General features: G+C 38.8%; 1 protein-coding gene across 2 annotated transcripts; it reads right to left on the bottom strand.

The window, feature by feature from the left end:
- Nucleotides 1-1,187: 1,187 nt before the first annotated feature.
- Nucleotides 1,188-25,775, bottom strand: mamdc2a (MAM domain containing 2a). Of its 2 annotated transcripts, XM_058375729.1 has the most exons (14): nt 25,586-25,775; nt 24,941-25,060; nt 17,893-18,143; nt 17,248-17,332; nt 16,946-17,083; nt 15,060-15,316; nt 12,495-12,588; nt 11,775-11,921; nt 9,818-10,083; nt 8,154-8,250; nt 7,002-7,157; nt 6,522-6,781; nt 4,284-4,368; nt 1,188-2,167 (listed from the first exon to the last, which is right to left on the bottom strand). In XM_058375729.1, the coding sequence occupies exons 1-14, from the start codon at nt 25,623-25,625 to the stop codon at nt 2,109-2,111; spliced, it is 2,055 nt and encodes a 684-aa protein (XP_058231712.1). In that variant the 5' UTR covers nt 25,626-25,775; the 3' UTR covers nt 1,188-2,108. The 2 variants fall into 2 exon arrangements, with proteins under 2 accessions (XP_058231712.1, XP_058231713.1); XM_058375730.1 differs by lacking the exons at nt 1,188-2,167; nt 4,284-4,368 and having other exon boundaries at nt 6,581-6,781; nt 7,006-7,157.
- Nucleotides 25,776-25,927: the final 152 nt, after the last annotated feature.

Genomic DNA, 25,927 nt, shown 5'->3' with positions numbered 1-25,927 from the left:
CTGCGCTAATTCATCCCCAAGGTGTTCTATCAGGTTGAGGTCAGGACTCAAGTCAAGTTCCTCCACACCAAACTCACTCATCCATGTCCATCCAACTCACTCATCCATCCATCCATGGACCTTGCTTTGTGCACTGGTGTACAGTCATGTTGGAACAGGAAGGGGTTATCCCCAAACGGTTCCCATAAAGGTGGGAGCATGAAATTGTCCAAAATGTCTTGGTGTACTGAAGCATTAAGAGTTCCTTTCACTGGACCTAAGGGGCCAAGCCCAACCCCTTAAAAAACACACCTGAATTCAGTGATTTGGAGGGAATATGGTGTAAGTTAGGGCAACTTAAATCACGGACATGCTTGAGGCTTGGGAACGAGATAATTAAATCATGCTGTGGAAATCATGTTGTGGGAACGAGATAATTAAATCATTTCTACTACGTCATAAGGCATGTGAAATGAAGCTTGTGTCATAGAGCTATTTATCACGACTTAAAGTAAAGTGTGGGATAAAACATAGGACCGAGATATTTAATATTCCGTGTCTACGACTTAATGACCCAAACCTTATAAAGACAATCATATTATATCCTCAACTTCATCTCTACTACTTAGTAAGGTTTGGAAACAAGATAATGAATTCATAGCAAAGACTTAGGAAGTTGTACTAAGACTTAATCAAGTAATTTCCTCAACTTATATTTAATTCATTTCCACGACTTAAAAAGGTTTTTTAATGAGCTTATTATATATATATATAATGAATTGATAGACACAACTTGTATGAACAAGATATTTAAATATATATAATGTCTATGACTTAGTAAGGTGTGGGAATGATATATTGAATCATGTCCAAAGCATAGTCAGATGATGGCCATGATTTCTGTCTTACATTTTGTTCCTTCCTGAGTTAAGCTGTGTACGTTACACATGACCCGTGCAATATCTGAATTTCATGACATATCTTCCCCACTAGATGGCACCATCTTGCCATTTACATTATGGCATCAGTCCACATGTAAGAGATGTTTGTATAGAAGGTTTGTGTTGTTATTTACATTTCTAAAATAAAAAAAAAACCCATGCAATGCATCATCTTGTGAGATAAAAAAAAATAAATAAAAAATAATAATTATAAAAAGAAACACATGTCTAAAAGTTGAATACATTTCAAAGGTTTCTTGAGGGCTTCTGTATCAAACAGTGTTTATTCTTTAGATGTAATACAATAAAACATACAAATCATTAACTTATCAAAAGCAATCTGAATAATACAAAAGGTACAAAATTTGACATTTGACGAGTTAATCGAAATGAAATGAACCTGATACGATATGACATGACATCAGTGACCATACAAACAATACAATACATTACAATATAGTTTTGTTCGGCATAAATACACAGTGTCAACCAGAAGTGAGTATTATTGTTCTTTGGGTGTTTATGATATCCAAACATAATCAAACCTTTCACTTCAGCAATACCAACAACAACAACAACAACAATAATAATAATAATAATAATAATAATAATAATAATAATAATAATAAAGGCAAAATGCTGGGTGATGTCAATGAATAAAATCTATTAAAGGTGCAGTCTGCAATATATAAAAGTGCTTATAGATCTAATAATCACCTCCTTTCAAAGTTACCTTAGAAAACCTGATCCACAAAAGTGGCAAGGAATAGATCCCACTGTACTTCTGTTACATTTTTTTTCCAGCCCAGAAAATAGCTCCTCCCCTACAGAATGGTTCAGTCTTAAAATGTAGCTCATGAGGCATATATATATAGTTTCGACAGCGAGGATAAGGGCTGGTCGGTGTCTGCATTTCAGCTGCAATTTGTCTTGCAGGCAAGCAGACGGCTGGAGAAATGACAAACCGCTACTTTAAAATACAAAACGCATTTAGAATTTAAGAACTGCTAAGCTAGATTTATATAAAATAACAACGTTCCCAAGCTGTCCTTGTAACATCTATAAATTCTGGCAATATCATGTCCATGAAAGCAACCCACTAAGAAAACCGACAAAATGTGTCTCTCAGTTTGGTCATGCATAGCAACAAACAGACAGACGCAAACACAGAATATTCCAGTGCCTTGCTCAGTACTCAATCTGATTGAAGTCCTCAGAGAAGCCTGAGTAAAAGCTGTCTCCGTGTTCTACGAGAGAAGGAAGAGAGGAAGACTGTAAGAAAAAGGATCTTTTGTTCTGCCGGCAGAATGAAAATCTTATGGGAAATTTTCGATCAGTATAAGCAAATGAATCACTTTATCGCCAGAAGTCTGATATAAAAATACTTAAGACATTGTTGACTTTGGGTGTGAGACATTTTTCCCTCTGTGGGGATAACCTTACACAGCATTTTAGTAGTTGATGATAAACGCCTTCAGATTTTAGACGATTATGAACAAGTACTTGTGGCATCTCAGAGAGTGAAAATAGGTTTGATTTACTTTGAAGGAATCTAACCTTTATTTAAACACAAAACTCTATAAATATAAAAACAGAAATACTCATAAAAACTACAAATACTTAAATTCTACTTTCATATGAGGCATTAATCACAAATGTGGAGTGTGACAAAGAAATCCAATGCTTAACACAGACATAAAAAAACAGTTTTTGTTTTTTATTATTCCATTTTTAGTCCACTGGAAAAAGCGTTAAAGTACAAATACATGATGGAGAAAATGAGTTTCCCGAATCTCTTAATGGTCAAGCTTAACTAAGTACAACAGTCAAAGTTTCCTGAGCAGGAGGCAGACTTCCTGCTCCTCTAAAACCATGAAAATCTACCAAATCTGTTGCTATGTGAGTTTTCCATGCAAAGGATGCTGCAGCACATCCCCCTTAGAAAAGCCTGGGGGAAAAATAAGAGAAAGCAACACCCTGGAGTGTTACTAGACTAAATGTGATACTGGGACACAGTATCTTCTTTTGGAATACATACACTCTTTCTGGCCTGTAGACATGTCCGTTATACCTAATAGACTACTTCTGGATGTTGCCCATGGCTGTATCATACATCACCTGCTGCTATTAACAGCTGGTGGAACCCGGGGCTATTTTGGAGAGCTGGTATTCAGTTTATATTTTTGTAACGCAATGTACATTTCTGAGTGCTGTGCTGGTAGCGTGTGCTATTAAATATTTCTGAGCTAATATCTGTCAAGTCATAATAAATATAGTCTTATATCATCATTATGTGCCCTTGATGACCCAGTTAACTTGAGCTGGCAAAGCCCTTGACACGAGTGTAAGGTATAAATAAACCTAGAAATCTTTATGTTTATTGTATGTAAATCTTTATCTATTATGGTTATGGATCTGGTGTCTTGTGTATCAGCCATAGTTTTGTGGATAAACAAATTTATATACAGATAAAGTTTTTCTTTCATCTTGGTGGTAGAGATGTGTGTATTTAAGCTTATAGTGAAGTGCACTACTGATCACACATTTTCTTATCTTATCAGCATAACAGACAGAGTAATGTCTGAATTCGGTGCAGACGGGTGACACAGTTCATATAAAAGGATTGAGGATTGATTGAGGTGATTTTTTTTCCCAGAACAGTTTTAGCAGATTTCTATTCCAGAGTTGCTAGCCACGGAGCACATTTCATTGAGAAACTGGAGACAGATCTGGCATTTCTTAGCCAAGTCTAAGCCAACTAATGACACATCATACATGCATTCATATCTCTCTCACTGCAGAACACTACATTTCCAGCAGCAGACAAGACAGCAATGAGGGATTTTCCACACAGGTTTCCTCAGGACATTGGATTGCACACATTCAGGCATTAAATAAATATGAAATCATTTTTCTTTATTCATTTCTTAGACAAACCATTCAAATGCCAAGTAAACCTTTTTTCTCAATGAAGTTCATCTTCTTAGTTCTTTTGAAATGCTCGCTCTGTAACAAGCAGTGCTACTGTACCATTTTCTAGAGAAGCTGATCACCATATATAGTGATTTAGGGGTGTTTTATTATGTAAACGACTGTAGCTGTGCACGAACAGAGCAATTTAAATGTATAAATGTATGGGATTTATGAATATACATTGTGCACACCTGTGAAAACGCACGGATGATAAAATGCCAATTGCCTTGTGGCACTCACACCCAAACTTAGAACTTCTGCTATGGCAAAGCTTTGATAAATGAGACCCCTAAAAACATCTCTGTGGTCTGTGTACATATTCACTCAATCTCTATTTAGTCTGGACCTGACATGGCTTAGACTAGACTAGACCGTAACAGTTATACGCACCTTCGCATGGTCCTGTTTGGAAAACTATGTCATCAATAGCAATGTCACTCCTTAGTGAAGGGCCTCTGATGGCTTCAAATATAATCTGCCAAAAAAAAAGAGAGAAAAACAGAAAAAGATGGAGACAGATCGAACAATAAATTAGATCGCAACACAGTTTGTTCAAAGAATAATGCCTTAATGATATTGCGTTTTTGACTCAGCCCTGCTTTACCAATGAATGATATGTACCACGTCTGAGTGCTGGACCTCAAGGTGGGTTTAATTCAGAGCTTTCCCATTTGCTTACTTGTTCCAGCTAGATCATATAGTATAGCACTCTAATCCTTAGTTTATTTTACTGTGAAAACACATGAACAGATCAGCAGGGTTTCTAAACCAGTCATCATTGCCTTGTACAATAACTGTTACCTCTCTCACTCCTCTCATGGACTCTTCACTCTCCAGCCATCTGGCTAACAGACCTAGGCCAGCATTTTCTTCCCTAAAGCAGTCAGATTACTCAACACCCTGATGCCTCCCAGTGCTCACCTGGTCAAGTTAAACACCAAACCCAGTATGACTCACTACCACTACACACACTAGCACTTTACAAAGCTGCAAAACAAGCTTAATTCACTAAACACTTTCTGCTTCCATCATTGCTGCTACACAATTAAATAGTTCACAATTCATGTCCTGTGTATTGATTGTTCTCTGTGTTTATTGTCTTCATCTAATACTCTTGTGAATTTGCACTGTGTAGTGTTTTGTCCTGTTTTGTGATGCACCCTGATCCACAAAAAACAGTCCACTGTATATTTGACCCCCCCCCCCCTGAATATGTTGAAGTCACACACATTAATTTGAAGAAGTTGAAGAAGTTAATATGCAGTTAATAAGTTTTTTTTTCTCCTCCTACATGCTCACCAAGCCCTTTTGTGCAGCATCTGCATTACAATTTTCTTCTTAGTGGTTTGTATTTGAATGACTCTCGAGTTTCCAAAACTATCAAACATCAACTCCAACAGGAACAATCTTTTCTGAAGAGTGCAGTTAAAAGAGCAACCCACAAACCCACAAGATCATGAAGTGCCATTGTGATGTGTGAGAAATTTAAGACTAAAATATTAAGACTGACCATGAACAACTGCGTCTGAACGAGTTTGTGGCCGTTTTGTAGCTTAGGTCTCTTGGGAATATTCATGAAATCAGCCAAATGTAATCTTACAGACTGGTTGCCTCTGCCAAGGGGTCAGAAAAGTCCTAAAAAACACTTCTCTGTGCAGCTCCTTCAGGGACAGACGGTTACATCCTAAGTGTCTGAAGGAGCGATACAGAAGGTATTTCCTCCATACTATTATTAGACTTTACCATCAGAGCTGCTCCCAGTGAACCAAATGCTATAATACACATTGTTAGTGCTGATTTTTAGACTGTGTTATAACTGTGAAATAACCTGTTGTCATAATACTTGCTGCGGTAACATGGAAATTTCCCCACTGTGGGACAAATAAAGGTTTATCTTATCTTAACGACGATCTTAGTCTGGAGGTTTAACCCACGTTGAAAATGTGTGGTCTGAGTTGAGCAGTTCACACGTGCAAACCTCAGAATTGAAATAGTTTAAAACGTTCTGCATGGAGGAGTGTAACTGAGATCCCTCTACAATTTACTCAAACCTCATTATATATTCCAAGAAGACATTCAGCTCTGTGCTCTCCACATGAAACCTCAATAAATAATAATTAAGGGTGTGTCCATGATTCTAAATTAAGATTAGAAGAAATCTTCTATTCAGGCAAACTATTTGTACTTGAGAAAAACATTTACAGTATGTTCAAGCTTCAGCTATCACTCATGTTATGCACTGAGTTACTGTATTATATTTAAACATTACTGTCCACTTTTAAATGAGGTTGCTCTTCCCCCCTGACCACACTAGGATTAAATGAAGTCAGAGCACATCATCAAGAAGTCATTATTTTGCTTCTTTCCACTAAGTTGATCACACTGATGTGTAATGCGATCAACAGAGCATCAGGAATTTTCATTCTCAATGTTCAACACACCATGAGTGAGTCCAAAACATTTACTCCTCCTCCTCACTGTCCAAACCACTTTGATGTCTCATGTGATCACTGGACCAATAAGCTCTGGATTAGTAAACAGTGTGTGTGTGTGTGTGTATGTATGTGTGTGTGTTTGTGTATGAGTGTATATGTATGTGAGTGTGTGTGTGTGGCTCTATGCTCTCACATTATGCTTGGTAAAGCAGTCGTAATCCACAGTAGCCTTCATCCAGGAGATACTCTGCTCTCCTTTTCGGCTCCAGAGTGACGTCTCTTTGACTTTGCCCTTCTGTCGCAGCAGGATGTTAAGTACGCCTGTTCCCGTACCATACATGTGGTAGTAGAAGGTAAGACACTGTGTCTTGTATGAACCCCGTAGCTCCGGCGTCACCAACCGTGCTGAGTGTCCCGACAACATGTTGGACGCCTCAATGTACATGTAGTACCCTTAGAGACACAGTGATGTCATAATGATGTTAGCTGGCATGCTAAGACAAAATAATTACTATAAACATACAGATTTTAACAAAGGTTGTTGCATTAAAATGTCATTTATAAAGAGACTCTTAAAAGCAGAAACTCATCATCAGTCTTTGAGACATTAAAAGACATAAGCACAGAGATCTAATCTTACTTTAACAAGCATAAGACAGGTTTATTGACTTACCTACCCCTAAGGTATGGTCCCCCTTGGGCCCTGTGTAGGATGTGGGTGTTGGACCCCTGTGCCGTATCCAGTGTGCTTTCTTAAACTTTTTTTCCTGAGTATATCCACAGTCTCCGGTCTCAAAGTAACAGTGTCCTGGTGGTGGTCGCAAAGGACCTGAAAGCAGAGCAGATGGCAAGTACATGGTCAAAAAAATGACTTTTGGGAAACGGGTATCTTCACACAGAACTAACTGAAAGCTCATCTAAGCTGTGGAATACTAATCTGGTTTGGACAAACGTGTGTGTGTGCGTGTGTGTGTGTATGTGTGTGTGTGTGAGTGTGTGTGTGTATGTGTGTCAAAATTCTCAGAATTGACTCTATTTTTAACATATCTTGAACAATGCTGCTTCTTACTATTGTATAAATTATTATTAACATATTTCAACCCATTTCTTTAGGTTTACCAAGAAAAATGCGAATACAGTTCATTCAAAAACCTTTGACTGGCAGAACACAGACATCAAAAAGGCACAGCCTAAGGCACCGTGTCATTATTCTTGGTCAGAAACTTTAAAATATGCCACTGTAGTATCTCAAATACAAGCCAACACAAATAATTTTTACAGCAAAAATCAACACAAATAATGGACATATAAAGTTACACACAGTTTTAGATGTAATGCCAAACAAAAACACTCCTCATCAAACAAAAAAGACTGGTTTACTCACAATAACAAACAGATCTACAGCTACAATTACACCACAGCCTACTTTCACATTTTTGTCTGCCCACAAGTGGCTTGTTATTTTATTTAATTTTATTTTTAAAAAAAATTTCCACTACTTAATTTCTACTGGAGAGAAATAAATTGTCTATTTCTGTCCAGTCAAACAGCCACTGCCCTTTTAATGTCTATGTTCACAAAAGCAGATGTTTTCTGTAACTATGGAGAGTAAGAGATGATAAACAGCACTTAAGTGTTGCTGGCTGAATGCTTTCCAAAACCGCATGCAGTTCAGCAGAGCAATGAAATTACATTTTTATACTGTGAAAACGGCATACATATATATACGTTTTTATTTGAATAAAACCTATTGTTTTTTCATGATAATAAACTTGACTGACAAATTCAGAAAAATACAGTTCGACTTTATGAGTGTGATTCTGACCTGTGGTGATGCTACAGTCCCCAAGAGTGACCTTGATGTCATCCAGAGCTACAAGCCCACAATCCCAGAAGCTTCTGCAGATACTGACGAACACAATCTACAACAAAAAATACAATAAACTTGCTTTCTAGCAAAAAGAAAACAATAAAAGGTATTTTATATGCAGGCACAATGCCATAAGAACACTATGATAATATCAGGCATAACATTATGAGCAGTGAGGGGTGAAGTGAATAACACTGATTATCTCCTCATCATGGGGCCTGTTAGTGGGTGGGATATATTAGGCAGCAGGTGAACATTTTGTCCTCAAAGTTGATGTGTTAGAAGCAGGAAAAATGGGCAAGCGTAAGGATTTGAGCAAGTTTGACAAGGACCAAATTGTGATTGCTGGACGACTGGATCAGAGCATCTGCAAAACTGCAGCTCTTGTGGGGTGTTCCCGGTCTGCAGTGGTCAGTATCTATCAAAAGTGGTCCAAGAAAGGAACAGTGGTGAACCGGCGACAGGGTCATGGGCGGCCAAGGCTCATTGATGCACCTGGGGAGCGAAGGCTGGCCCGAGTGATCCGATCCAACAGACGAGCTACTGTTGTTCAGATTGCTGAAGAAGTTAATGCTGGTTCTGATAGAAAGGTGTCAGAATACACAGAGCATGACGGGTCAGGGCTGTTTTGGCAGCAAAAGGGGGACCAACACAACATTAGGCAAGTGGTCATAATGTTATTCCTGGTCGGTGTAATATAAATTCTGAAAGAAAGTATGAGAAGTCCACCTTGAAACACATTAAATATGTTTATATTGAGATATTTACGACTTTGGTGCTGTATTTGTGTTAATCCTGTGAAGAGTTTGTAGTTGTTTGTTACTCGGATGTCACACAGGGATGTTACTCATGTATTAGATGTTGCAAGTGTTTACAGTCAGGTATTGCTCAATGCTCAGAATGCCCTGCAGCAATGCACTATGGGAAGATGTTGTACTAAATTACAGGAGAGATTTAGTTTGACTAGTTAACAGTCCTCGAGATGGTGAGTGCAATGCCTTTGATGTTGGTAATAACATAGAAGGTTTCAGGAAATTTTAGGTAAGACATAGGCATTACTATCAGCAGATAGTCCAGCGGCATTGTGGGTAATGTTGGAAATCCTTCACTAATCAAACAATAATCACATATTGATTATAAATATGTTTATGCTTTCAGAATGGATTTTTCCCTTCCAGTCTTTTCTAAAACTGGAAGCCTTTGGCTCAACTGTTCAGAGATCTTTTTCGGACAAATAGCATCTTGAATCCGCAGGCTTACTACAAGAATCCTTGAAAGTCATTACAAAAGCTTGGTTCCAATTGGCTCAGACTCCTGCGGTTTCTTATCTGATGTTGAAAGTACAGCATGACTTAATCTTGAATAGCAAATTTGCAGTGTTTACTCTGCAATCTATCTTTTCACAACTTCATTTGTCATCACATAGTTAGATATGTAAACTTCACTTTAATTTCATCACCAGTACAGATTATAGTGAAGTTAAGAGAGGATTTAACTTTGACAGATTTTCAGATATTTAAAAGGCAATAGTATAACCTGAATGGAATCACAAATGTTAAAATGAGCTTTGCATTTTTTGGAAGCAATATATAATTTTTGTATAATTCATCTTTCTTTACCTTAGTTGGCATTGGCCTCTGATATGTAACATCCACCTCCGTCCACACGTCTCTGGTGCTCTCAGGCACTGTCCAGATCTTAGCCTGAGCTACGTTGTGCTCATCATAGACATACAGGGCCAGGCTGTTGTCAATCTTCCTTAATCCATGCAGGGCGTAATAGAACCTGAGACAGTATTTGTGGTTTCCTGGCAGAAAGGGTCCATGCAGACGGCTCACGTAACCCATGCGGGAATTGAGACGCGTGTTGGCCAGGAGGAACCAGCCTGGAGCACAGAGTTACAGTATTAAGAAATCACTTTTGTGACATGTGCTGTGTTTGTAACTAAGTAAAAAATATTTTTTGTGCTATGCATAAAATGTTCTAGCACCCTAACGTAATGCTTCTCAAACTGGTGACCGTGAAGCATAGTCAGGGAGCTGAGATCACAAACCACCACCATTATTATTATTATTATTACCTCCTTGTAATTCTTGTAGTTGTTAACTTATATTTGATTGCTCACTTGAATTCAATGGTTTTAATCCAAACCTACCAACAAGGGAGTCTGGAGCTAACATAAACTTGTCTCTAGTAACCGGAACATTCAGGAATTAAACAATCTATGAGTTTAATACATAGCAATTATATTCCTGCACACACATAATAGTCACAGCACGCAACATCATGGTTCCAACAAATACACAATGGGCTACAGCTCCCAGAATCCACAAGGTGGATGCTATTTGAATAAAGTATCTATCTATCTATCTATCTATCTATCTATCTATCTATCTATCTATCTATCTATCTATCTATCTATCTATCTATCTATCTATCTATCTATCTATCTATCTATCTATCTATCTATCTATCTATCTATCTATCTATCTAAGGCTCCAATGTTGTCAATCATCGGTCTCACCTGTTCCCCATTTAGTGTGTTCAGGTTTTTAAACCTGTTTGTTTCAGTTCCTCTTTTGAGGTATGTGTTTAGATTCCTATGATTTGTGAAGTTACTAAGCCTTTGTTTCTCTGCTGTATTTTCCAGGTTTGGACTATGCCTGTTTTCTGGTTCTTGGATCTTGTCATTCTTGGATATCGTTGTTTTGCTTGTCTGAATTGTGTTTTTGGATTATTACTGTGTTCATATGTATGTTCCATTATTTTTTACCTGTTCCTGTATTTTTGACAGTTCCTATTTTTGTCTTTCCTATTTGCCTTTTATTTTTTTGCATTCCCTGACTTTGTGTGTTCCTGCCTTCTTGCACTTCCCACCATTTGGAACTTTTTTGGTAAATAAACTCACCCTGCACTTGCTAACCTACGGGCATCTGCTACGTGACATAAGTAATAAGCTCATTCATAAGATTTTATTAATTGGGTCACTGTCTAAGTACAAAACTTTGATGACCCATAGCCAGAAGGATTAGTTATTTATCCTTCTGAAGGAATAAAAAGCTGAATAAAGAACCTAATAACAAAGGGGGTTCTGTTTTAACTCGAGCAAAAGGCATCCAGAGTAAATATGGTATCAATTCCTAGTGTTTTCCAGGGTTGATGACATAAAATGTAGTCATCGTGGGAAAATCGATTACAATGTCTTCTAAGCATATTGTACCGTTAAAGCACACTTTAGCAACAGCAGTATGTGTTCCCAGACTTGAACTCATAAAATCAAGCTGTGGAGTCACATCTTATATACAAATGTAATGAATGCTGAATAAATAATTAAAGAATAAAATAGTGGTGCTGTAGTGCTATAGTGGTGGGCAGACTGGCATGCTCAGAAAAGAAGGAATATATATATATATATATATATATATAGAGAGAGAGAGAGAGAGAGGAGAGAGAGAGAGAGAGAGATCTGCTATCTTCTGCTATATTTAAGTAAGGAACTATATTTCCATAACAAAAAAAACAAGGTCAACGTCAGATTGTAGGTGGTATTAAAGCAAAGAACATCTTGCCACATACCCTCGCCATTAGTGTGGTCTCCAATCCTGTAAACGTTTGGTTTCACAGACATTCTGTTCCACACGGTGCCTCCAAATTGCTCCTGATAGTACCGACACAGATTCTCTTCAAAATCACAGTTAGCTACAGAGGGGTCAAAGGTAGGCTCTGGGAGGAAGGTTGCAGAAAAACAGCACATCAGTCATCAGACAAAGAGGTGATGTTTTGGGTTTAAAAGCCATCTAATGAGCCAAATGCTGAGCAGTAGGGTACTTTCCTGGCTGTGTAATGTGTGGAACTGTTTCATATATCCTGTATGTGTGGGAAAAAGAAAAGTAGTACAAACCACTGTCTCCACTGTCCACAAAGAGCAGATCTGACTCAAGAAGCACCAATTATAACTGTTTACTGTTTAACTCTCTAAACCCGGGAAACCCTCTCTTAAACACATCACTATGAATTTCTATCCTTTTAATATAAAAAAAACCATGATATAAGAAATGCTAAACTTGGAAATTTAGCAGAAATTAATGTGGAGGTAGATTTTTTTTCCATAAATCAATTGATGCTCATCAGTCAGTTTTATTTCCCCCACATTTTCATGTTTTACAGTATATAGATTACATTTCTTTTAATATTGGCAGTCTGATGGGGTTTTTTCCAGTAAACAGTGTGAGATTTTTTAATCAGGATGTTCTACACAATAGAGTATTAGTCATCATGAAACATGCCTATACTGACGTGTTGCGTTGTGGCAGAACTCGGGAGAAAAGGTGATGTCATCCAAAGCTACATAGCCGCCATTGGGACTGTTGAATGCTACCTCATACACCACCTTGATTCACACACAAGAACACAGATTTGCAAAGCATAAACATGACAAAATCCAGGACTAGACAGTTTTGGAATTAATAACCAAAACATTAGTGTCTTAAACCCATGAGCACTCAAGCCCTCCAGTATAAAAACAATAAGCTGTGGAGAGCAATAGACACCAAACACCATCTGCCCGGACCCCACTCAAGCACTCGCTCTATATTTACACAGACCTGAAGTGCTGGCTGCACAAACTCAAACACAGCGCTTGAAACTAGACTTCTGTGAGCTGTTTACGAGCACAGAGATGACAAACACAATCCCCACTTTCTGCTTTAAGGCCAAGACCTCAACTCATGATCCAGATGCAAAACATGTGGAGTTATAATACAATTACTTTACACAGTAGTGTGCGTTATAAAATATGCAAATATATATCACTGTGTGTCACTATCACAAATATATCCTATGTTTTTGGGGGATGTATTTATTCTTTCTTTTTGGTTTTGTGTGTATAAATGTTTTTGTATTTTTTGTTTTCAAAAAGCTTGTCAGAAAGGATAAAACAAGTCATACTTAATAAGTCACAAGTTTACTTAAATGCAAGTTGATATGTAGCTCGTGTGCCATTCAAGACCTCATTTTTGACTATTATTATATTGCAGGCAGGTAAAAAACTCTGCTAAACATTGCCTGCTTTGTCCTCACACACAACGTTCCTCATAAGGAACTTCATAAGGAAATTCAGTGAACACTAAAATAGTAAGATGGGTTTGGATGTTAAACTATTTTAAGATACACGTGTATAAAATCTGGCCTTATAAGCATCTGGCTTTTTTCTTCTTCTTTTTTTTTTAAATAATTCTGTTCTGTGGTAAGGATAGTCTCACAGCTACCCTCTTGGCTGCCTGCCTGTTTGACAGTTGATAGAAGTTGGCGCTGACATAACAGGACTTTCCTTAAACACTCCAGTCCCCTAATTCCTCCATCTCAGCAGAACCAGCCATGCTAAAGTGATGAAATTAACACCAAACCTGAATGTAACAGCTGTTTCTGAATTTGCTACACACCAGTCAGGAAGACTGCTGACCCGCTGTAAGCGTTGGAAACTGCTTATTTTCCCTGACACTGTGTTTCCATGTGCTTAAGGCTCACAGGCTCACAGGCTGATTGATGGGTAAGCTCTGCCGCTGTCCTACATTCCAGTGCCTGCTGTGGCCGGATTTCATTATGAAAACGAAGGTAAAAGAAGCGAAGGAAGAACACTAGAAAAGCCTTCAGCTGGCTGATAAAGCTGGAGTGCAATCATCATGCTGACCTGTTTAAGCAAATCATTTCAGCGGTTTAAAGGTTTCACTGTTCCGTTTCTGGACTTAACTGGGATGTGTAGTTATGCAACATAAATTAATGGAGTGCAGCAACTATTGTAGAGAAAACAACTTCCAGTAAATTTGTCTTTTTATAGGAGCAGTTTCTCATTTTTGGAGCGTTTTTCAGCCTGCAAGATTTTTATTTGCAGTGAAAACAATTGAACTTGACCCAACTAACAGACCGTGTCATTTCTGTTGAAATTCTAAAATTTAACAAAAAGTGCAGAGCTAAGTAGTTATAAAACAGGGGCAATGAAGAAACATTTCCCGGTGGCCTGACAGTCGCTCTGGCCTGCCTCCGTGCAGTCGATCACCTTGACGTTGACTTGAAGCGATGCCACGCAGACCGAGCTAGTATATAACATCAAAGTACCGTGAGAGAGACTTAAGAGTGTGCGCTCGAATGTGCTCTAGATTCACTCTCGCGATACTTTGATGCCATACACCAATCGGTCTGAACAGTGCCGCTTCAAGTCGAACATATCTTACAAGTTCGACAATCGTGCAAAAAATGGAGATGCAAAGTGCTGCAAAATCACAGCCATGTTCGTCAGTAAGGGAGCAGATCGGTCAGAATTACATTCACATGACATTTATATCATCATTTTCAGACGGAAGCTTACATCCAAAATCAAACCAACAAACGAGCAACAATATGCAAGTGCTGTGCTGTGACAAGTCTCGTTTAGTCTAACGCAGTACATGTAGCATGTTTTTTTTATTAACAAATAAAAATAATGATAAAAAAATAGAAAATGCTAGTGTTAGTGGGTCAGTGTTTTTATAAAATAAATAAAAGACATCAAGTAGATAGCACAGAAGTAGAATAGAGAGTGTAAGTGTTAGAAGGTCAAGATTTATTATTTTTTAAATAAAAATTAATTACCTACAAACACACATTTACAGCATGGCTAACTATCGCCTAATAAGTCCACTTTGTTTAAACTAATGGGGTCACAAAATATATATTTTTTTAAATATAACTATAGTCTGGTGGATTACGAGTAGGGTGGCGGTGATGGCAACTGCAAAGATGGCCTGGGATGGAGTCAAATTCCCGGCCTGAAATATTGTCCCAGTCTGCCACTGGTAGCAAGTACTTCATCATCAGTACACTGACCTCTGATGGATGGTGCACCTTGATGTCCACCTGCACTTGTTTCCAGGTGGATGTGGCATACACATCTGGCCTCCATATCTCCTCATAGTGGCCCAGCTGGTCTCTGGTGAACACAGAGAAGAAGTTGCCTCTGGATTGGTTCCTCTGGTAGTAAAAGGACAAGCAGCCGGACATGGGAGTGGTGATCATTGGCGACATGAGTTTTGCCACCTCTTGGAAGTCCTTGGTGTAAAGTGAGCTGACATACAGGTAGCGACCTGATCCAGAATAAAACCAAAAAATTATCAGATGAAATTCTACATTACATTTAAAGCACCAATGCTTCTCAATATTTTGTATGAGACAGATGCAGATTCTGGGGCTCTTAGCTGATACGCTACTGTCAATTTGTAGAAAAGGAAAACAAATAGCATGTGGACCCCTGAGCAACACACTCATATGCGGTTCTTCCAGATGAATGTCATTATATGCTGTAGCATTAACAAGCTGCCTTGCCTGGAACTAGATTAAATACATGGTTTGTTGACGCTGGAGTGGAAGAAGTTGGAGTGGCCTCCACAGAGCCCTGACCTCAAACCCATCTTAGTGATCAACTGGAACACTGACTGTGTGCCAGACCTCTTCCTTCTTTCTCCAACATCACTGCCTGACCTCACTAATGCCCTATGGCAGAATTTCCACAGTCACTTACCAAAATCTAGTGGAAATCCTTCCCAGAAGTGTGACTCTCTCATAGCAGAAAAGGAGGAACCTACTTTGGAATGAGATGTTTACCAGACACATATGGGTATGGTGGTCAGGTGTCACAAACTTTTCGCTTTACAGTGTTGTTTTTTCCATCTACATCTTCATTGGCAACATAGTGATGATTTAGACTTTTTGGCCAATTAGTCAGCTTTATCATTGAGTCATACGTTTGAGGATTTCGTGGGAATTTTTGCTCATTTCAGGAAGTCAGCGCTCTGTTCACCAGTGAGCACACCCTTTTATTTCTCAGAATGCTCATGGACACTTTTTCCTCTTTTTTCCCCCCTTTCTTTTTTATAAGTAACATGATTACAAATATTCTGACTACTAATATTATTGTGGCTGATGACTTAACTTTTATTAAAATTACCATTTTAAATATCTCTGCAGTCGGTTCCTCTTAAAGTACATACTATATTCATGTAATCTTACTTGATGCATTTTGAACACGACCCCACAGTATGTGATTAATGATACTCATTAATACAGAATTCTTCAAAATAGAGGGTTTTTTTTTTTTTATCAAAAGCTAATATTTAGAAATATTTACCTAAAATAGATGACTCATTTGGAGTGGGTTTATTTGTGAAGGAAACATGAGTATTAGCAGTGTTTATAACCTCATAAGCAGAGACTGGGCTGAATGTGGGGATAGTAATATAACACTTGTTATCACTTTATCATTCATCATGTACATACATGTCTATTGGCCTTTAGGAGATATAAAATGCTTAACAAATAAAGAATTCTTCCTCTGTTCATATGGGCTCAAGTTTCCTCTTGTACTCCCAAAGACATACTGGAATGTCAAAGTATATAGCCTGTGTTAAACTGCCTCTAGGTGTAAATGAGCATGAGAATGTGTGTACATGGTGCCCTGGCATCCTATCCAGAGTGTAGCCCTACCAGAGAGTGTGCCAGGGATCAGTTCCAGGTTCACCATGACCCTGACCAGGATAAAGCAGTTACTGAAGATAAACGAATGAGTAAAGAATGGAGTGACTTGGCAAACTTGATTTCTAACAGACCTCAGGATTCGACATAGGGGATGTTCATGAAGAAAGAGCCATGAGTCATTGAGAATTTCCCAGCATTTTAGAAGTTGTGATCTCCAGAACATGCTGTGTGTAATTACTTACCTCTGTCATTGTTTATGGTCTTCTCATATAGTTGGTTGGACTGAGGGCCTCGAGAGAGGCTTCCTCCCATTAACCAGTTCACATTGGGGTTCCACTGGTTTTGGTAGCCACACAAATGATCTTCCTCAAAGTTACACTCTAAAACAAAGCAGTACACATTTGTGGGTTTAGGTAATATTGTGAAACGTAGTTTGTTATGGGTCCAAGTATATACTTTTGCAGTTACTGCATACCAATCCATGCGTTTAACATGAATGTGTTTGTCATTATTGAAATACTCTGAAAATAGTGAAGAGATTTACCTATACAGTAACCGGGTATGATGTGAATTTCAAAGATAGCAATACTGTTTCCTTTCCCTTTGCTGGGCCTGGCTTCCATTAAAAGCTGCATAAAAGTATAAAGATAGGAGATGTAAGGTAATGCGCCATTATAGTACAGCTCAAAATCTATAATGCAGAAGAAGAATCACTCTTTATAGAATAAAACATAAAATCTTTGCATGGAAAAAATCCTTCTTTTTTTCCTTTTATAATAAATCCTGTGTATCTAAATTTAGAAATCTTTTTATATGTATGACTATAACTGTGAAAATATTACATGTGATTAAACTATTGTAAAAAAAAATGAAGTATGAAAATAATGAAAAAGAAAAATGAATATGTAATGAAGTAATATGAGAGTAGCCATAATTAAGAGCTATTAGTAAATAAAATCAATTCCCTCTAACAGATATCTAGATCTAGGTCCTAGCTCCTAGAAATACTTCATCCTTGCACAAATAAACAGTCCTGGATTAAAATAGCTTGTTTAAAAGGTTTTCAAATGTTGCACAAATGCTTACACTTGACTAACACTAATCCAGTAGTATCACATTACCAAACAGTTTGACTGTGAGAATAGTTTTTCCTTTTTCAGCAAGGTGACTGCTCCATGTTGTCTGGTACCTGGTAGGCTCTGGAAAAGCTGTGCAGGTCCACACTGGCTATCAACCAGCTGTCTGAGGGTTTGTCCATCGTCCATAGCAAGTAGTCGAAGTTCTCGCCATCAGGGCGCAAGTGAACCTGGAGTGAGCCTGTCCCGGCGATTTGGTACACTAGACGTAAACAGCTCCATTCAAATATTTCAAGTTCAGGGCTCACTAAAATGGCCTTGTCCGCCTCGCCCATAAACGAAGAGTCTGTGGCTATGAAGCGACCTGTGAGAAGATTGTAGACATGTTATCAAATATAGTTTTATATAGATATATACATCTTTATTATAATATATCATCCATGGTGAATATGGTTAAAGCATGATATTAACATGATATACTACATATTGTGATTTTCCCAATAACTAGATTTGTACATGGCCATTCAGCAATAGGAGCATTAGTGATGTCAGGGTCATTTATTGCGTGAGGAGTCCTGGTGTGTAGCCGGCATTCCAGCTCATCACAAAGGTGTTCAGTGAGGTTAAGGTCTGTGCAGGACACTCCAGTTCTTATACATCAACATCAAATTTGGCAAACCATGCCTGCATGGAGCTTGGTTTGTGCACAGATTGTGATGCTGGAACGTGTAAAGTTTGGATTTCTTACTTCCAGTAAAGGGAAACTGTTCATGCTACAGCATACAAGGCATTCTATATAATTGTGTGCCTCATTTTTAGCAGTTTATGCTTCTGCTTGTGCTGATCAGGTGTCCATATACTTTTGGCTATACAGTGTTATGAGAGTTAGGAATTTAAATCCTTACCAAGTTAAACAGGTGTCGATTTCTATGATATTTCTTTTTTACGAAACTGACTTCTCATAACAACTGCATTTATAGTTCATTATAGTTTAGTAATTACTGAGGATGAGGTGATGTGGATAATAAATGTGTGGTCCAGGCTGTACAACATTAATATCCAGCCTGCATGTCAGAAACCAGGTGTGAACTATATAAACTCTTATCCCACACTTTGGATTATGTAGTAATTCCAAACAAAGGATGATTAATAGATCTGTTCATTTAAGCACCCCAGACCATAAGGATGTTTAGAGCACATATAACTGACTTCACTTGAAATTAAAAGGATTCGTTTAAAAATAAATGAGGTAACCATGCAATGTGGTCATGTGTTTTGCTACCAATAACGCTTGTAATCAGGACCATCATGGTGTCCAGATGTCCACCTGGTGAAAGTTATTTGTTCCAGATGCCATCAGAGCTATTTCTTTTTCTTCTTCTCTTTGCATGTACTGCTGTAAAACTAGGCGCATCTCCTGCACCTCAGCTTCACTCTTAGGATTTTTCTTTTTTAGCCCGTGAGCAAATACCAGACTTTAGGACAGTATGGTTTTAATTTTTTTTTTTTGTCCTAGACTGAATGTTTGACAAATTACATTAAACATGTACTCCAGGGTTTCGTGTAGGGCCGTGAGATAAACTTTGCAATCTGTTTTATTCATCTATTTCACAAATTAATCCCAGATACACTAGCGCTCAAAAGTTTGGGATCATTCTAAAATGTTATTGTTTTCCAAGGAAACATACATGAAATTAGTCTGAATAGAAAATATAGCAAAAGAACAGGAAACGCTGACATGTCAGAGTTAGAAATAATGATTTTGATGGAAATGATGAATGTTTTCTTCAAACTTTGCCTTCACCTTTTGCAGCAGTTATAGCCTGGGCATTCTAGCGGTCAATTTTTCAAGATAATCTGATGAAATTTCACCCCATGCTTCCTGGAGCATCTCCCACAAGATAGTTTGGCTGATGGAGTCTTCCTCCGTAGCTGAAATCAAGCTGAAATATGCAAGTGATCCCAGACTTTTGAGCGGGAGTGTATATCTTTGCATGCATTGAAAATGATGATCCTTTTGTAAGGTTTCACATTTATATTACACATACAGAATATTACTGATATACAGTGAGGGAAAAAATGATTTGATCCCCTGCTGATTTTGTACGTTTGCCCACTGACAAAGAAATGATCAGTCTGTAATTTTAATGGTAGGTTTATTTGAACAGTGAGAGGCAGAATAACAACAAAAAATCCAGAAAAACGCATTTCAGAAAAGTTCTACATTGATTTGCATTTTATTGAGTGAAATAAGTATTTGACCCCTTTGCAAAACATGACTTAGTACTTGGTGGCAAACCCTTGTTGGCAATCACAGACGTCAGACATTTCTTGTAGTTGGCCACCAGGTATGCACACATCTCACATCTCAAGGAACTTGGGCCCACTCCTCTTTGCAGATCCTCTCCAAGTCATTAAGGTTTTGTGGCTGACCCTTCAGCTCCCTCCACAGATTTTCTATGGGAATAAGGTCTGGAGACTGGCTAGGCCACTACAGGACCTTAATGTGCTTCTTTTTTAACCACTCCTTTGTTGCCTTGGCCGTGTGTTTTGGGTCATTGTCAGGCTGGAATATCCATCCACGACCCATTTTCAATGCCCTGGCTGAGGGAAGGAGGTTCTCACTCAAGATTTGACAGTACATGGCTCCGTCCATCGTCCCTTTGATGCGGTGTGGTTGTACTGACCCCTTAGCAGAAAAACACCTCCAATGCATAATGTTTCCACCTCCATGTTTGACGGTGGGGATGGTCTTCTTGGAGTCATAGGCAGCATTCCTCCTCCTCCAAACACGGCGAGTTGAGTTGATGCCAAAGAGCTAGATTTTGGTCTCATTTGACCACAACACTTTCACCCAGTTCTCCTCTGAATCATTCAGATGTTCACTGGCAAACTTCAGATGAGCCTGTACATGTGCTTTCTTTAGCAGGGGGACATTGCAGGTTCTACTGGATTTCAGTCTTTCACGGTGTAGTGTGTTACCAATTGTTTTCTTGGTGACTATGGTCCCAGCTGCCTTGAGATCATTGACAAAATCCTCCAGTGTAATTCTGGGCTGATTCCTCGCCGTTCTCATGATCACTGAAACTCCATGAGGTGAGATCTTGCATGGAGCCCCAGACCGAGGAAGATTGACAGTCCTTTTGTGTTTCTTCCATTTGGGAATAATTGCACCAACTGTCGTCACCTTCTCACCAAGCTGCTTGGCGATGGTCTTGTAGCTCATTCCAGCCTTGTATAGGTCTACAATCTTGTCCCTGACATCCATGGACAGCTCTTTGGTCTTGACCATGATGGAGAGTTTGGAATCTGATTGATTGCTTCTGTGGACAGGTGTCTTTCATACAGTTAATGAGCTGAGATTAAGAGCTCTCCCCGAGAGTGCTCCTACTGTAATCTCAGCTCCTTACCTGTATAAAAGACACCTGGGAGCCAGAAATCTTTCTGATTGATAGGGGATCAAATACTTATTTCACTCATTAAAATGCAAATCAATGTAGAACTTTTCTGAAATGCGTTTTTCTGGATTTTTTTGTTGTTATTCTGTCTCTCACTGTTCAAATACACCTACCATTAAAATTACAGACTGATCATTTCTTTGTCAGTGGGCAAACGTACAAAATCAGCAGGGGATCAAATAATTTTTTCCCTCACTGTATAACGAAGGGTGCTGAAAGCTTGGGATTAAAAAACAAATCATGATATCTATTTGAGGCTGTTTGTTAAAACACTTAAGAACTCTTGCAGTACACTGTTGTGTTTCTACTGCTGCTACTACACTGAGATTATTCTAAGATGTAAACGCTTGTCACAGAGGTATTATTCTCAAGGGTGTGTCTCTTTTCTTGCCTTCAGTTAGAGGAATATAACTCAAGAAACATCAATAAAGTACACAATTACACCTTGTTGCACATAACTGCTGCACATTTGAGAGCACATTTACCAATTCTGTACCTCAAACACTTTTATTTACTTTTATTCTCAGTGCAATGTGTTTTAGGCACCACTATAATTGTGGAAAAAGAGGTACTTAGTTAAGCATTTGGTCTGTGCCCAGAGCAGCATATTAGTGCATCGTAAAAATACACACATGGTAAGATTCAGGGGACAAAAAAATAGCAACTAGTATGAGTGCTGACTAAGCCATTTAAAATAAGACAGCAGTTTCCTCTCTGAGTGTAAGCAATTTCATGGTCTAAAACATCCCAAGTCATCAAGGAGCTCCTGACCGCCAGAACACCCAGTCTAGACGCCAAGCAGGAGGTGATGTCATTTGTAGAGAAAGCTCAATGAGATGCACATGGAGTAGAGGTAAAGACTATTCCAGTGATAATGAGACAATCTGGTTTGGTTTTCTCCAGGTCTAGAGTGACTGTGGTTTGTTGACCACAATGTACCATCACAACTGAACTAAAAGATCAGATTCCCAGCAGCAAGCACACACTCCCTCTAACTGCTGTAGCTCATTTGTTAAAAAAAAATAAAAAAAGGAAATGTTGAAAAGGGGTAGATGGAAATCTGCAGAACATGCTTACAAATGATTTCTGCAGCTGTTTCAATGGAGTGTCTCAAGCAACCAGGGCAGGTTAGTAGGGTCACTCTCCAGCTTTTTCAAATTCAGCACTTTTCCCAGCCCAACAGCTATAAACTTCCAGTCCAACAGATGTATCATCGATGGCGTTTTAAACTCAAGTCAGTGTTAAAGGTGTAGGACTCGTTCCTCCACTGGGAAAAGCACCTTGTATTTGTATAGAGAGAAAAAAATAAATGCTTCATGCTGCAGGCGTTTGCTTTCAAGTGCACTCAAAATAAATGGTGGATATTTCCATCACACAGTTAGTCCTGGAGTTGCCCAGGAAACTAAACAGTCACAATCCAGTCTGGGTTTATGCTACTATTTAGCTACACATTAAAGGAAATGTGGCATATCCACACCATATCCAAAACTACAGGGAGTGACATTTTTGGCATTCGGGGTGGTTACGACCACCTGGCATAGACCAGAGAGGACTGTTATGAGGTGATTGTGATGTACTCGTGTCCTTGCATGACTAATCCGCTGGTAAAGTCTCTGTCTCCATTACATAACAGTCTAGGCTACACATCTTAATACCAGCTGCTGTTTACAATAGCACAAGCTTTTTGGCTGACAAGCAATAAAGAGGAGAATCTATTTTTTGAATACAGTCTTATTTAACAAATTAAAGAACAAGCTGCTGTTTTTGGACACATTACATGACAAAAAACAGATGGGCTTCAATTACTAGAAGAGTTTCTGAATAAAATGTCAAACATCCAGCTTTCATACAGGCCCAGTTCCAGTAAGCTCAATTTGAACTTGAAATGGAGAAATTTCTTGGCCGTTAGCTATCACTTTATCAAAGATGTCAACTTGTGATAACTTGTGTTGTGTGTTGGAAACTAAATAGCAAGATTCTAAACGTTAAGGAGGTCCTTCGTGAGACACAAGGTCATCACATCATTATAGAGTGTTTATGCTTTAACTGGGGCTTTAACTGGAGCCTGAAACTTGCAGCCTGTTTTTTTTTTTTCTTTTCTGGTTGATCATTTATCAACCTTCTGGATGGTCGTGTGATGGTTTTTGTCCACTAGCTACTGCTTAGTTTTTTAGTAGTGGCTCATAGTAATTGAAATCCCATGTTCTTGATTAATTTTAATGCAATTGCATGTTAATATTTTGTAGCATGTGATAGCAACACTTTTATTTATGGTTTATTTCACTGCCATTATTATAACAATGAGGAATGTTAGTCAAAAGTAAAAGGTCTCCAAATTTTCCATCTGTTATTTGTTACTATACAAGCAACAAAGAGACAGATACAAGTTTGCTACTTCACTAGAAAGAAACGCCAGTTACACATCTTTATTTAAGGGTTTGTTTGGCCTACGAACTACACCTGGTAGAAGATAGAAAATCATTTTATCATTCTTTAAGTTCTCTCTTCTGAGAACACTGGTATGAACTTATGGTTGCAGTTAGCTAAAATGTTTCATGTTTAGATCAGATATTCCCAGCACTTTACATGACCCCCACAACCGTCTATCTGCCTGATAACATGGACCTAGCAGGTTTCATCAAAGTCACACAGATCAAGGCCTTGGAGGCCATGAACATCAGCAGCAGATCCTTGGCATCCATGCTATGCTAGGGAGTCTCCCTAATCAGTTATAACAGATGGCAGTTCTCCACCAGCGGCAGCCAGCAGCATGTTTCTCATAATCCAGACTTGATACGTATGATGGAGATTAATTCAAATGTCATGGCTTTTCACTACAGTGTTTGTGGTACTGCTTGTCATGAGATCATGCCGAAGGTGATAGTTCTCATGGGAAAAGCATAGTAGAGCAGTGGTGTTTGGCTGAACAGACTTGACACCAAGAAGGCTCATGTTGGATTCATCTAAATATTTCAGAGTGTGTTTAATCACCCTCCAAATGGCAAGGCAGCAGGGGAACATCTCCTGAACCTCAAACATGGGACTTCATGGAACTGCAGCAGAACGTTCAGTGCAGTTCCACATGCTGGCTAATGAAAGCAAGAGGAATAAACCTGCTCTAATCACTGCTTTGTAACAGGATATTTAAAAAGAGAGTTTATCAGGACTGTTCAGAAGACAGGCTTTGTTTCTACTGTAGGAACCTTTCTACCACATCGATCAATGTTTGACATGAGACTCATCAGCATGGAACGTGGTGAGTATGCCTCATACTATTTTACACAAACCATTTGGCATAACAGTTGTTAGTCCAGTATTCAGGCACCATGCTCTCTCTCACAGCACTCAATAATAACACTACAAAGTCCTGTACCTGTTGATTGTATACACAGATCACAAGAAACTTGAGTACCTAAAGACAGCAAAACATCAATATAAGTTAGAGGAGCTTTGTTTTTCTCCAGGTTTAATGTCGTAATCTACTAATGGCTGGGACATGACAGACAGATGGGCTGGCCCGGCAAGCTCACCCTACTCTTGCCCAGCATCCCCCAGATAAGTGTTACATCCATTGAGTATGAATAACTACTGACATTAATAAATAAATAATATAAACTTTTATACTAAATGTTTACAAATATTTTGTTGATTGATGTATGAACTGGATTATTTCATTAGTATGTAAAGATAGTAGCAGATTTACCTTCGTTGTTTACTGTCCAGATAGCATGCTCTGGATCCGAAGTGTAGCCACATGTGTCACTGTCGAAGCTGCAGGATCCAGGCAATAAATGTTGTTGTGCTCTTACAGCCAGCACCACCACTGCATTCACACACACACACACACACACACACTGACACAATTATTAACTTAAAAGGACCTACACCTAAAAGGAAACATTTGGGCTCTTTTGTTTTGTTTTAATAAAAAAATTAAAACAAAATCAAGGACCAGTTAAATGTCCCCACAAAGTCAAACTATCAGATACTCCTGGCCTTGACATGCTCCCTCCCCTCATTCACCCCGCTACCCAACTCCACACCCACCATTCATACCAACACACACACACACACACGAGCGCACACAATCGCACATTCACGCACGCGCGCACACACCAACGCACACGCACGCGCGCGCACACGTAACGCTAAAGTTGGAAGGCGGAGAAATGCATAACTTTTAAGGCAAAGACGCACATTACATTACACATGCATTCATTATAGACGCAAATGTGACGCAAATGCAGGAAACCAATTAAGGGCATTAAGAAACAATGACAGAAAAAGTCTGCATTTCACTAACATAGAAAAAGTTCACTTTACTAATAGATATAGTATTACGCCTTACCCAGAAGAGTTGAAAGATGAAGAAGGCGCATGTTGTACATCCGAACTGAGTATTAGATATGATCGGAGAGATGAGACAGTGAAAGAAAGGTTGCTCTGGGATGTTCAGTGCTTAGTGAAGCACTCCTTGTGTCCTGCAGAGTGACGGCTTCAGCTGCAGAGTGCATGGTTTGGATGGAGGAGTGCGCGTGGTGGGCATGCTGTCTGCAGCTGGAAAGAGGAGGGCCATGTGTCAGTGATTCGCACAGCGCAGTGATGGACATGAGGGATCTCCGGGTCGTGTCTCAGTACGCAAGGAGGCTCCGCTGTGCCTACGTGGGCATTAGACTGAGTAGGTAGTCAT

The sequence above is a fragment of the Hemibagrus wyckioides genome, linkage group LG22 (assembly GCF_019097595.1).
Source record: "Hemibagrus wyckioides isolate EC202008001 linkage group LG22, SWU_Hwy_1.0, whole genome shotgun sequence".
Lineage (NCBI taxonomy): Eukaryota > Metazoa > Chordata > Actinopteri > Siluriformes > Bagridae > Hemibagrus > Hemibagrus wyckioides.
The sequence above is the reverse complement of the archived record's forward strand: the minus strand, read 5'-3'. Positions and strand labels throughout refer to the sequence as shown.

Bases quoted from the DNA above. Each gene is read 5' to 3' on its own strand.
- mamdc2a (XM_058375729.1), bottom strand. From the start codon at position 25,625: ATGTACAACATGCGCCTTCTTCATCTTTCAACTCTTCTGG. The intron at 10,084-11,774 runs GTATGTGGCAAG...TCTGTGCTCCAG, and splicing joins AGACCACACTAATGGCGAGG to GCTGGTTCCTCCTGGCCAAC. The intron at 2,168-4,283 runs GTGCGTATAACT...CTTCTCTCGTAG, and splicing joins CCAAACAGGACCATGCGAAG to AACACGGAGACAGCTTTTAC.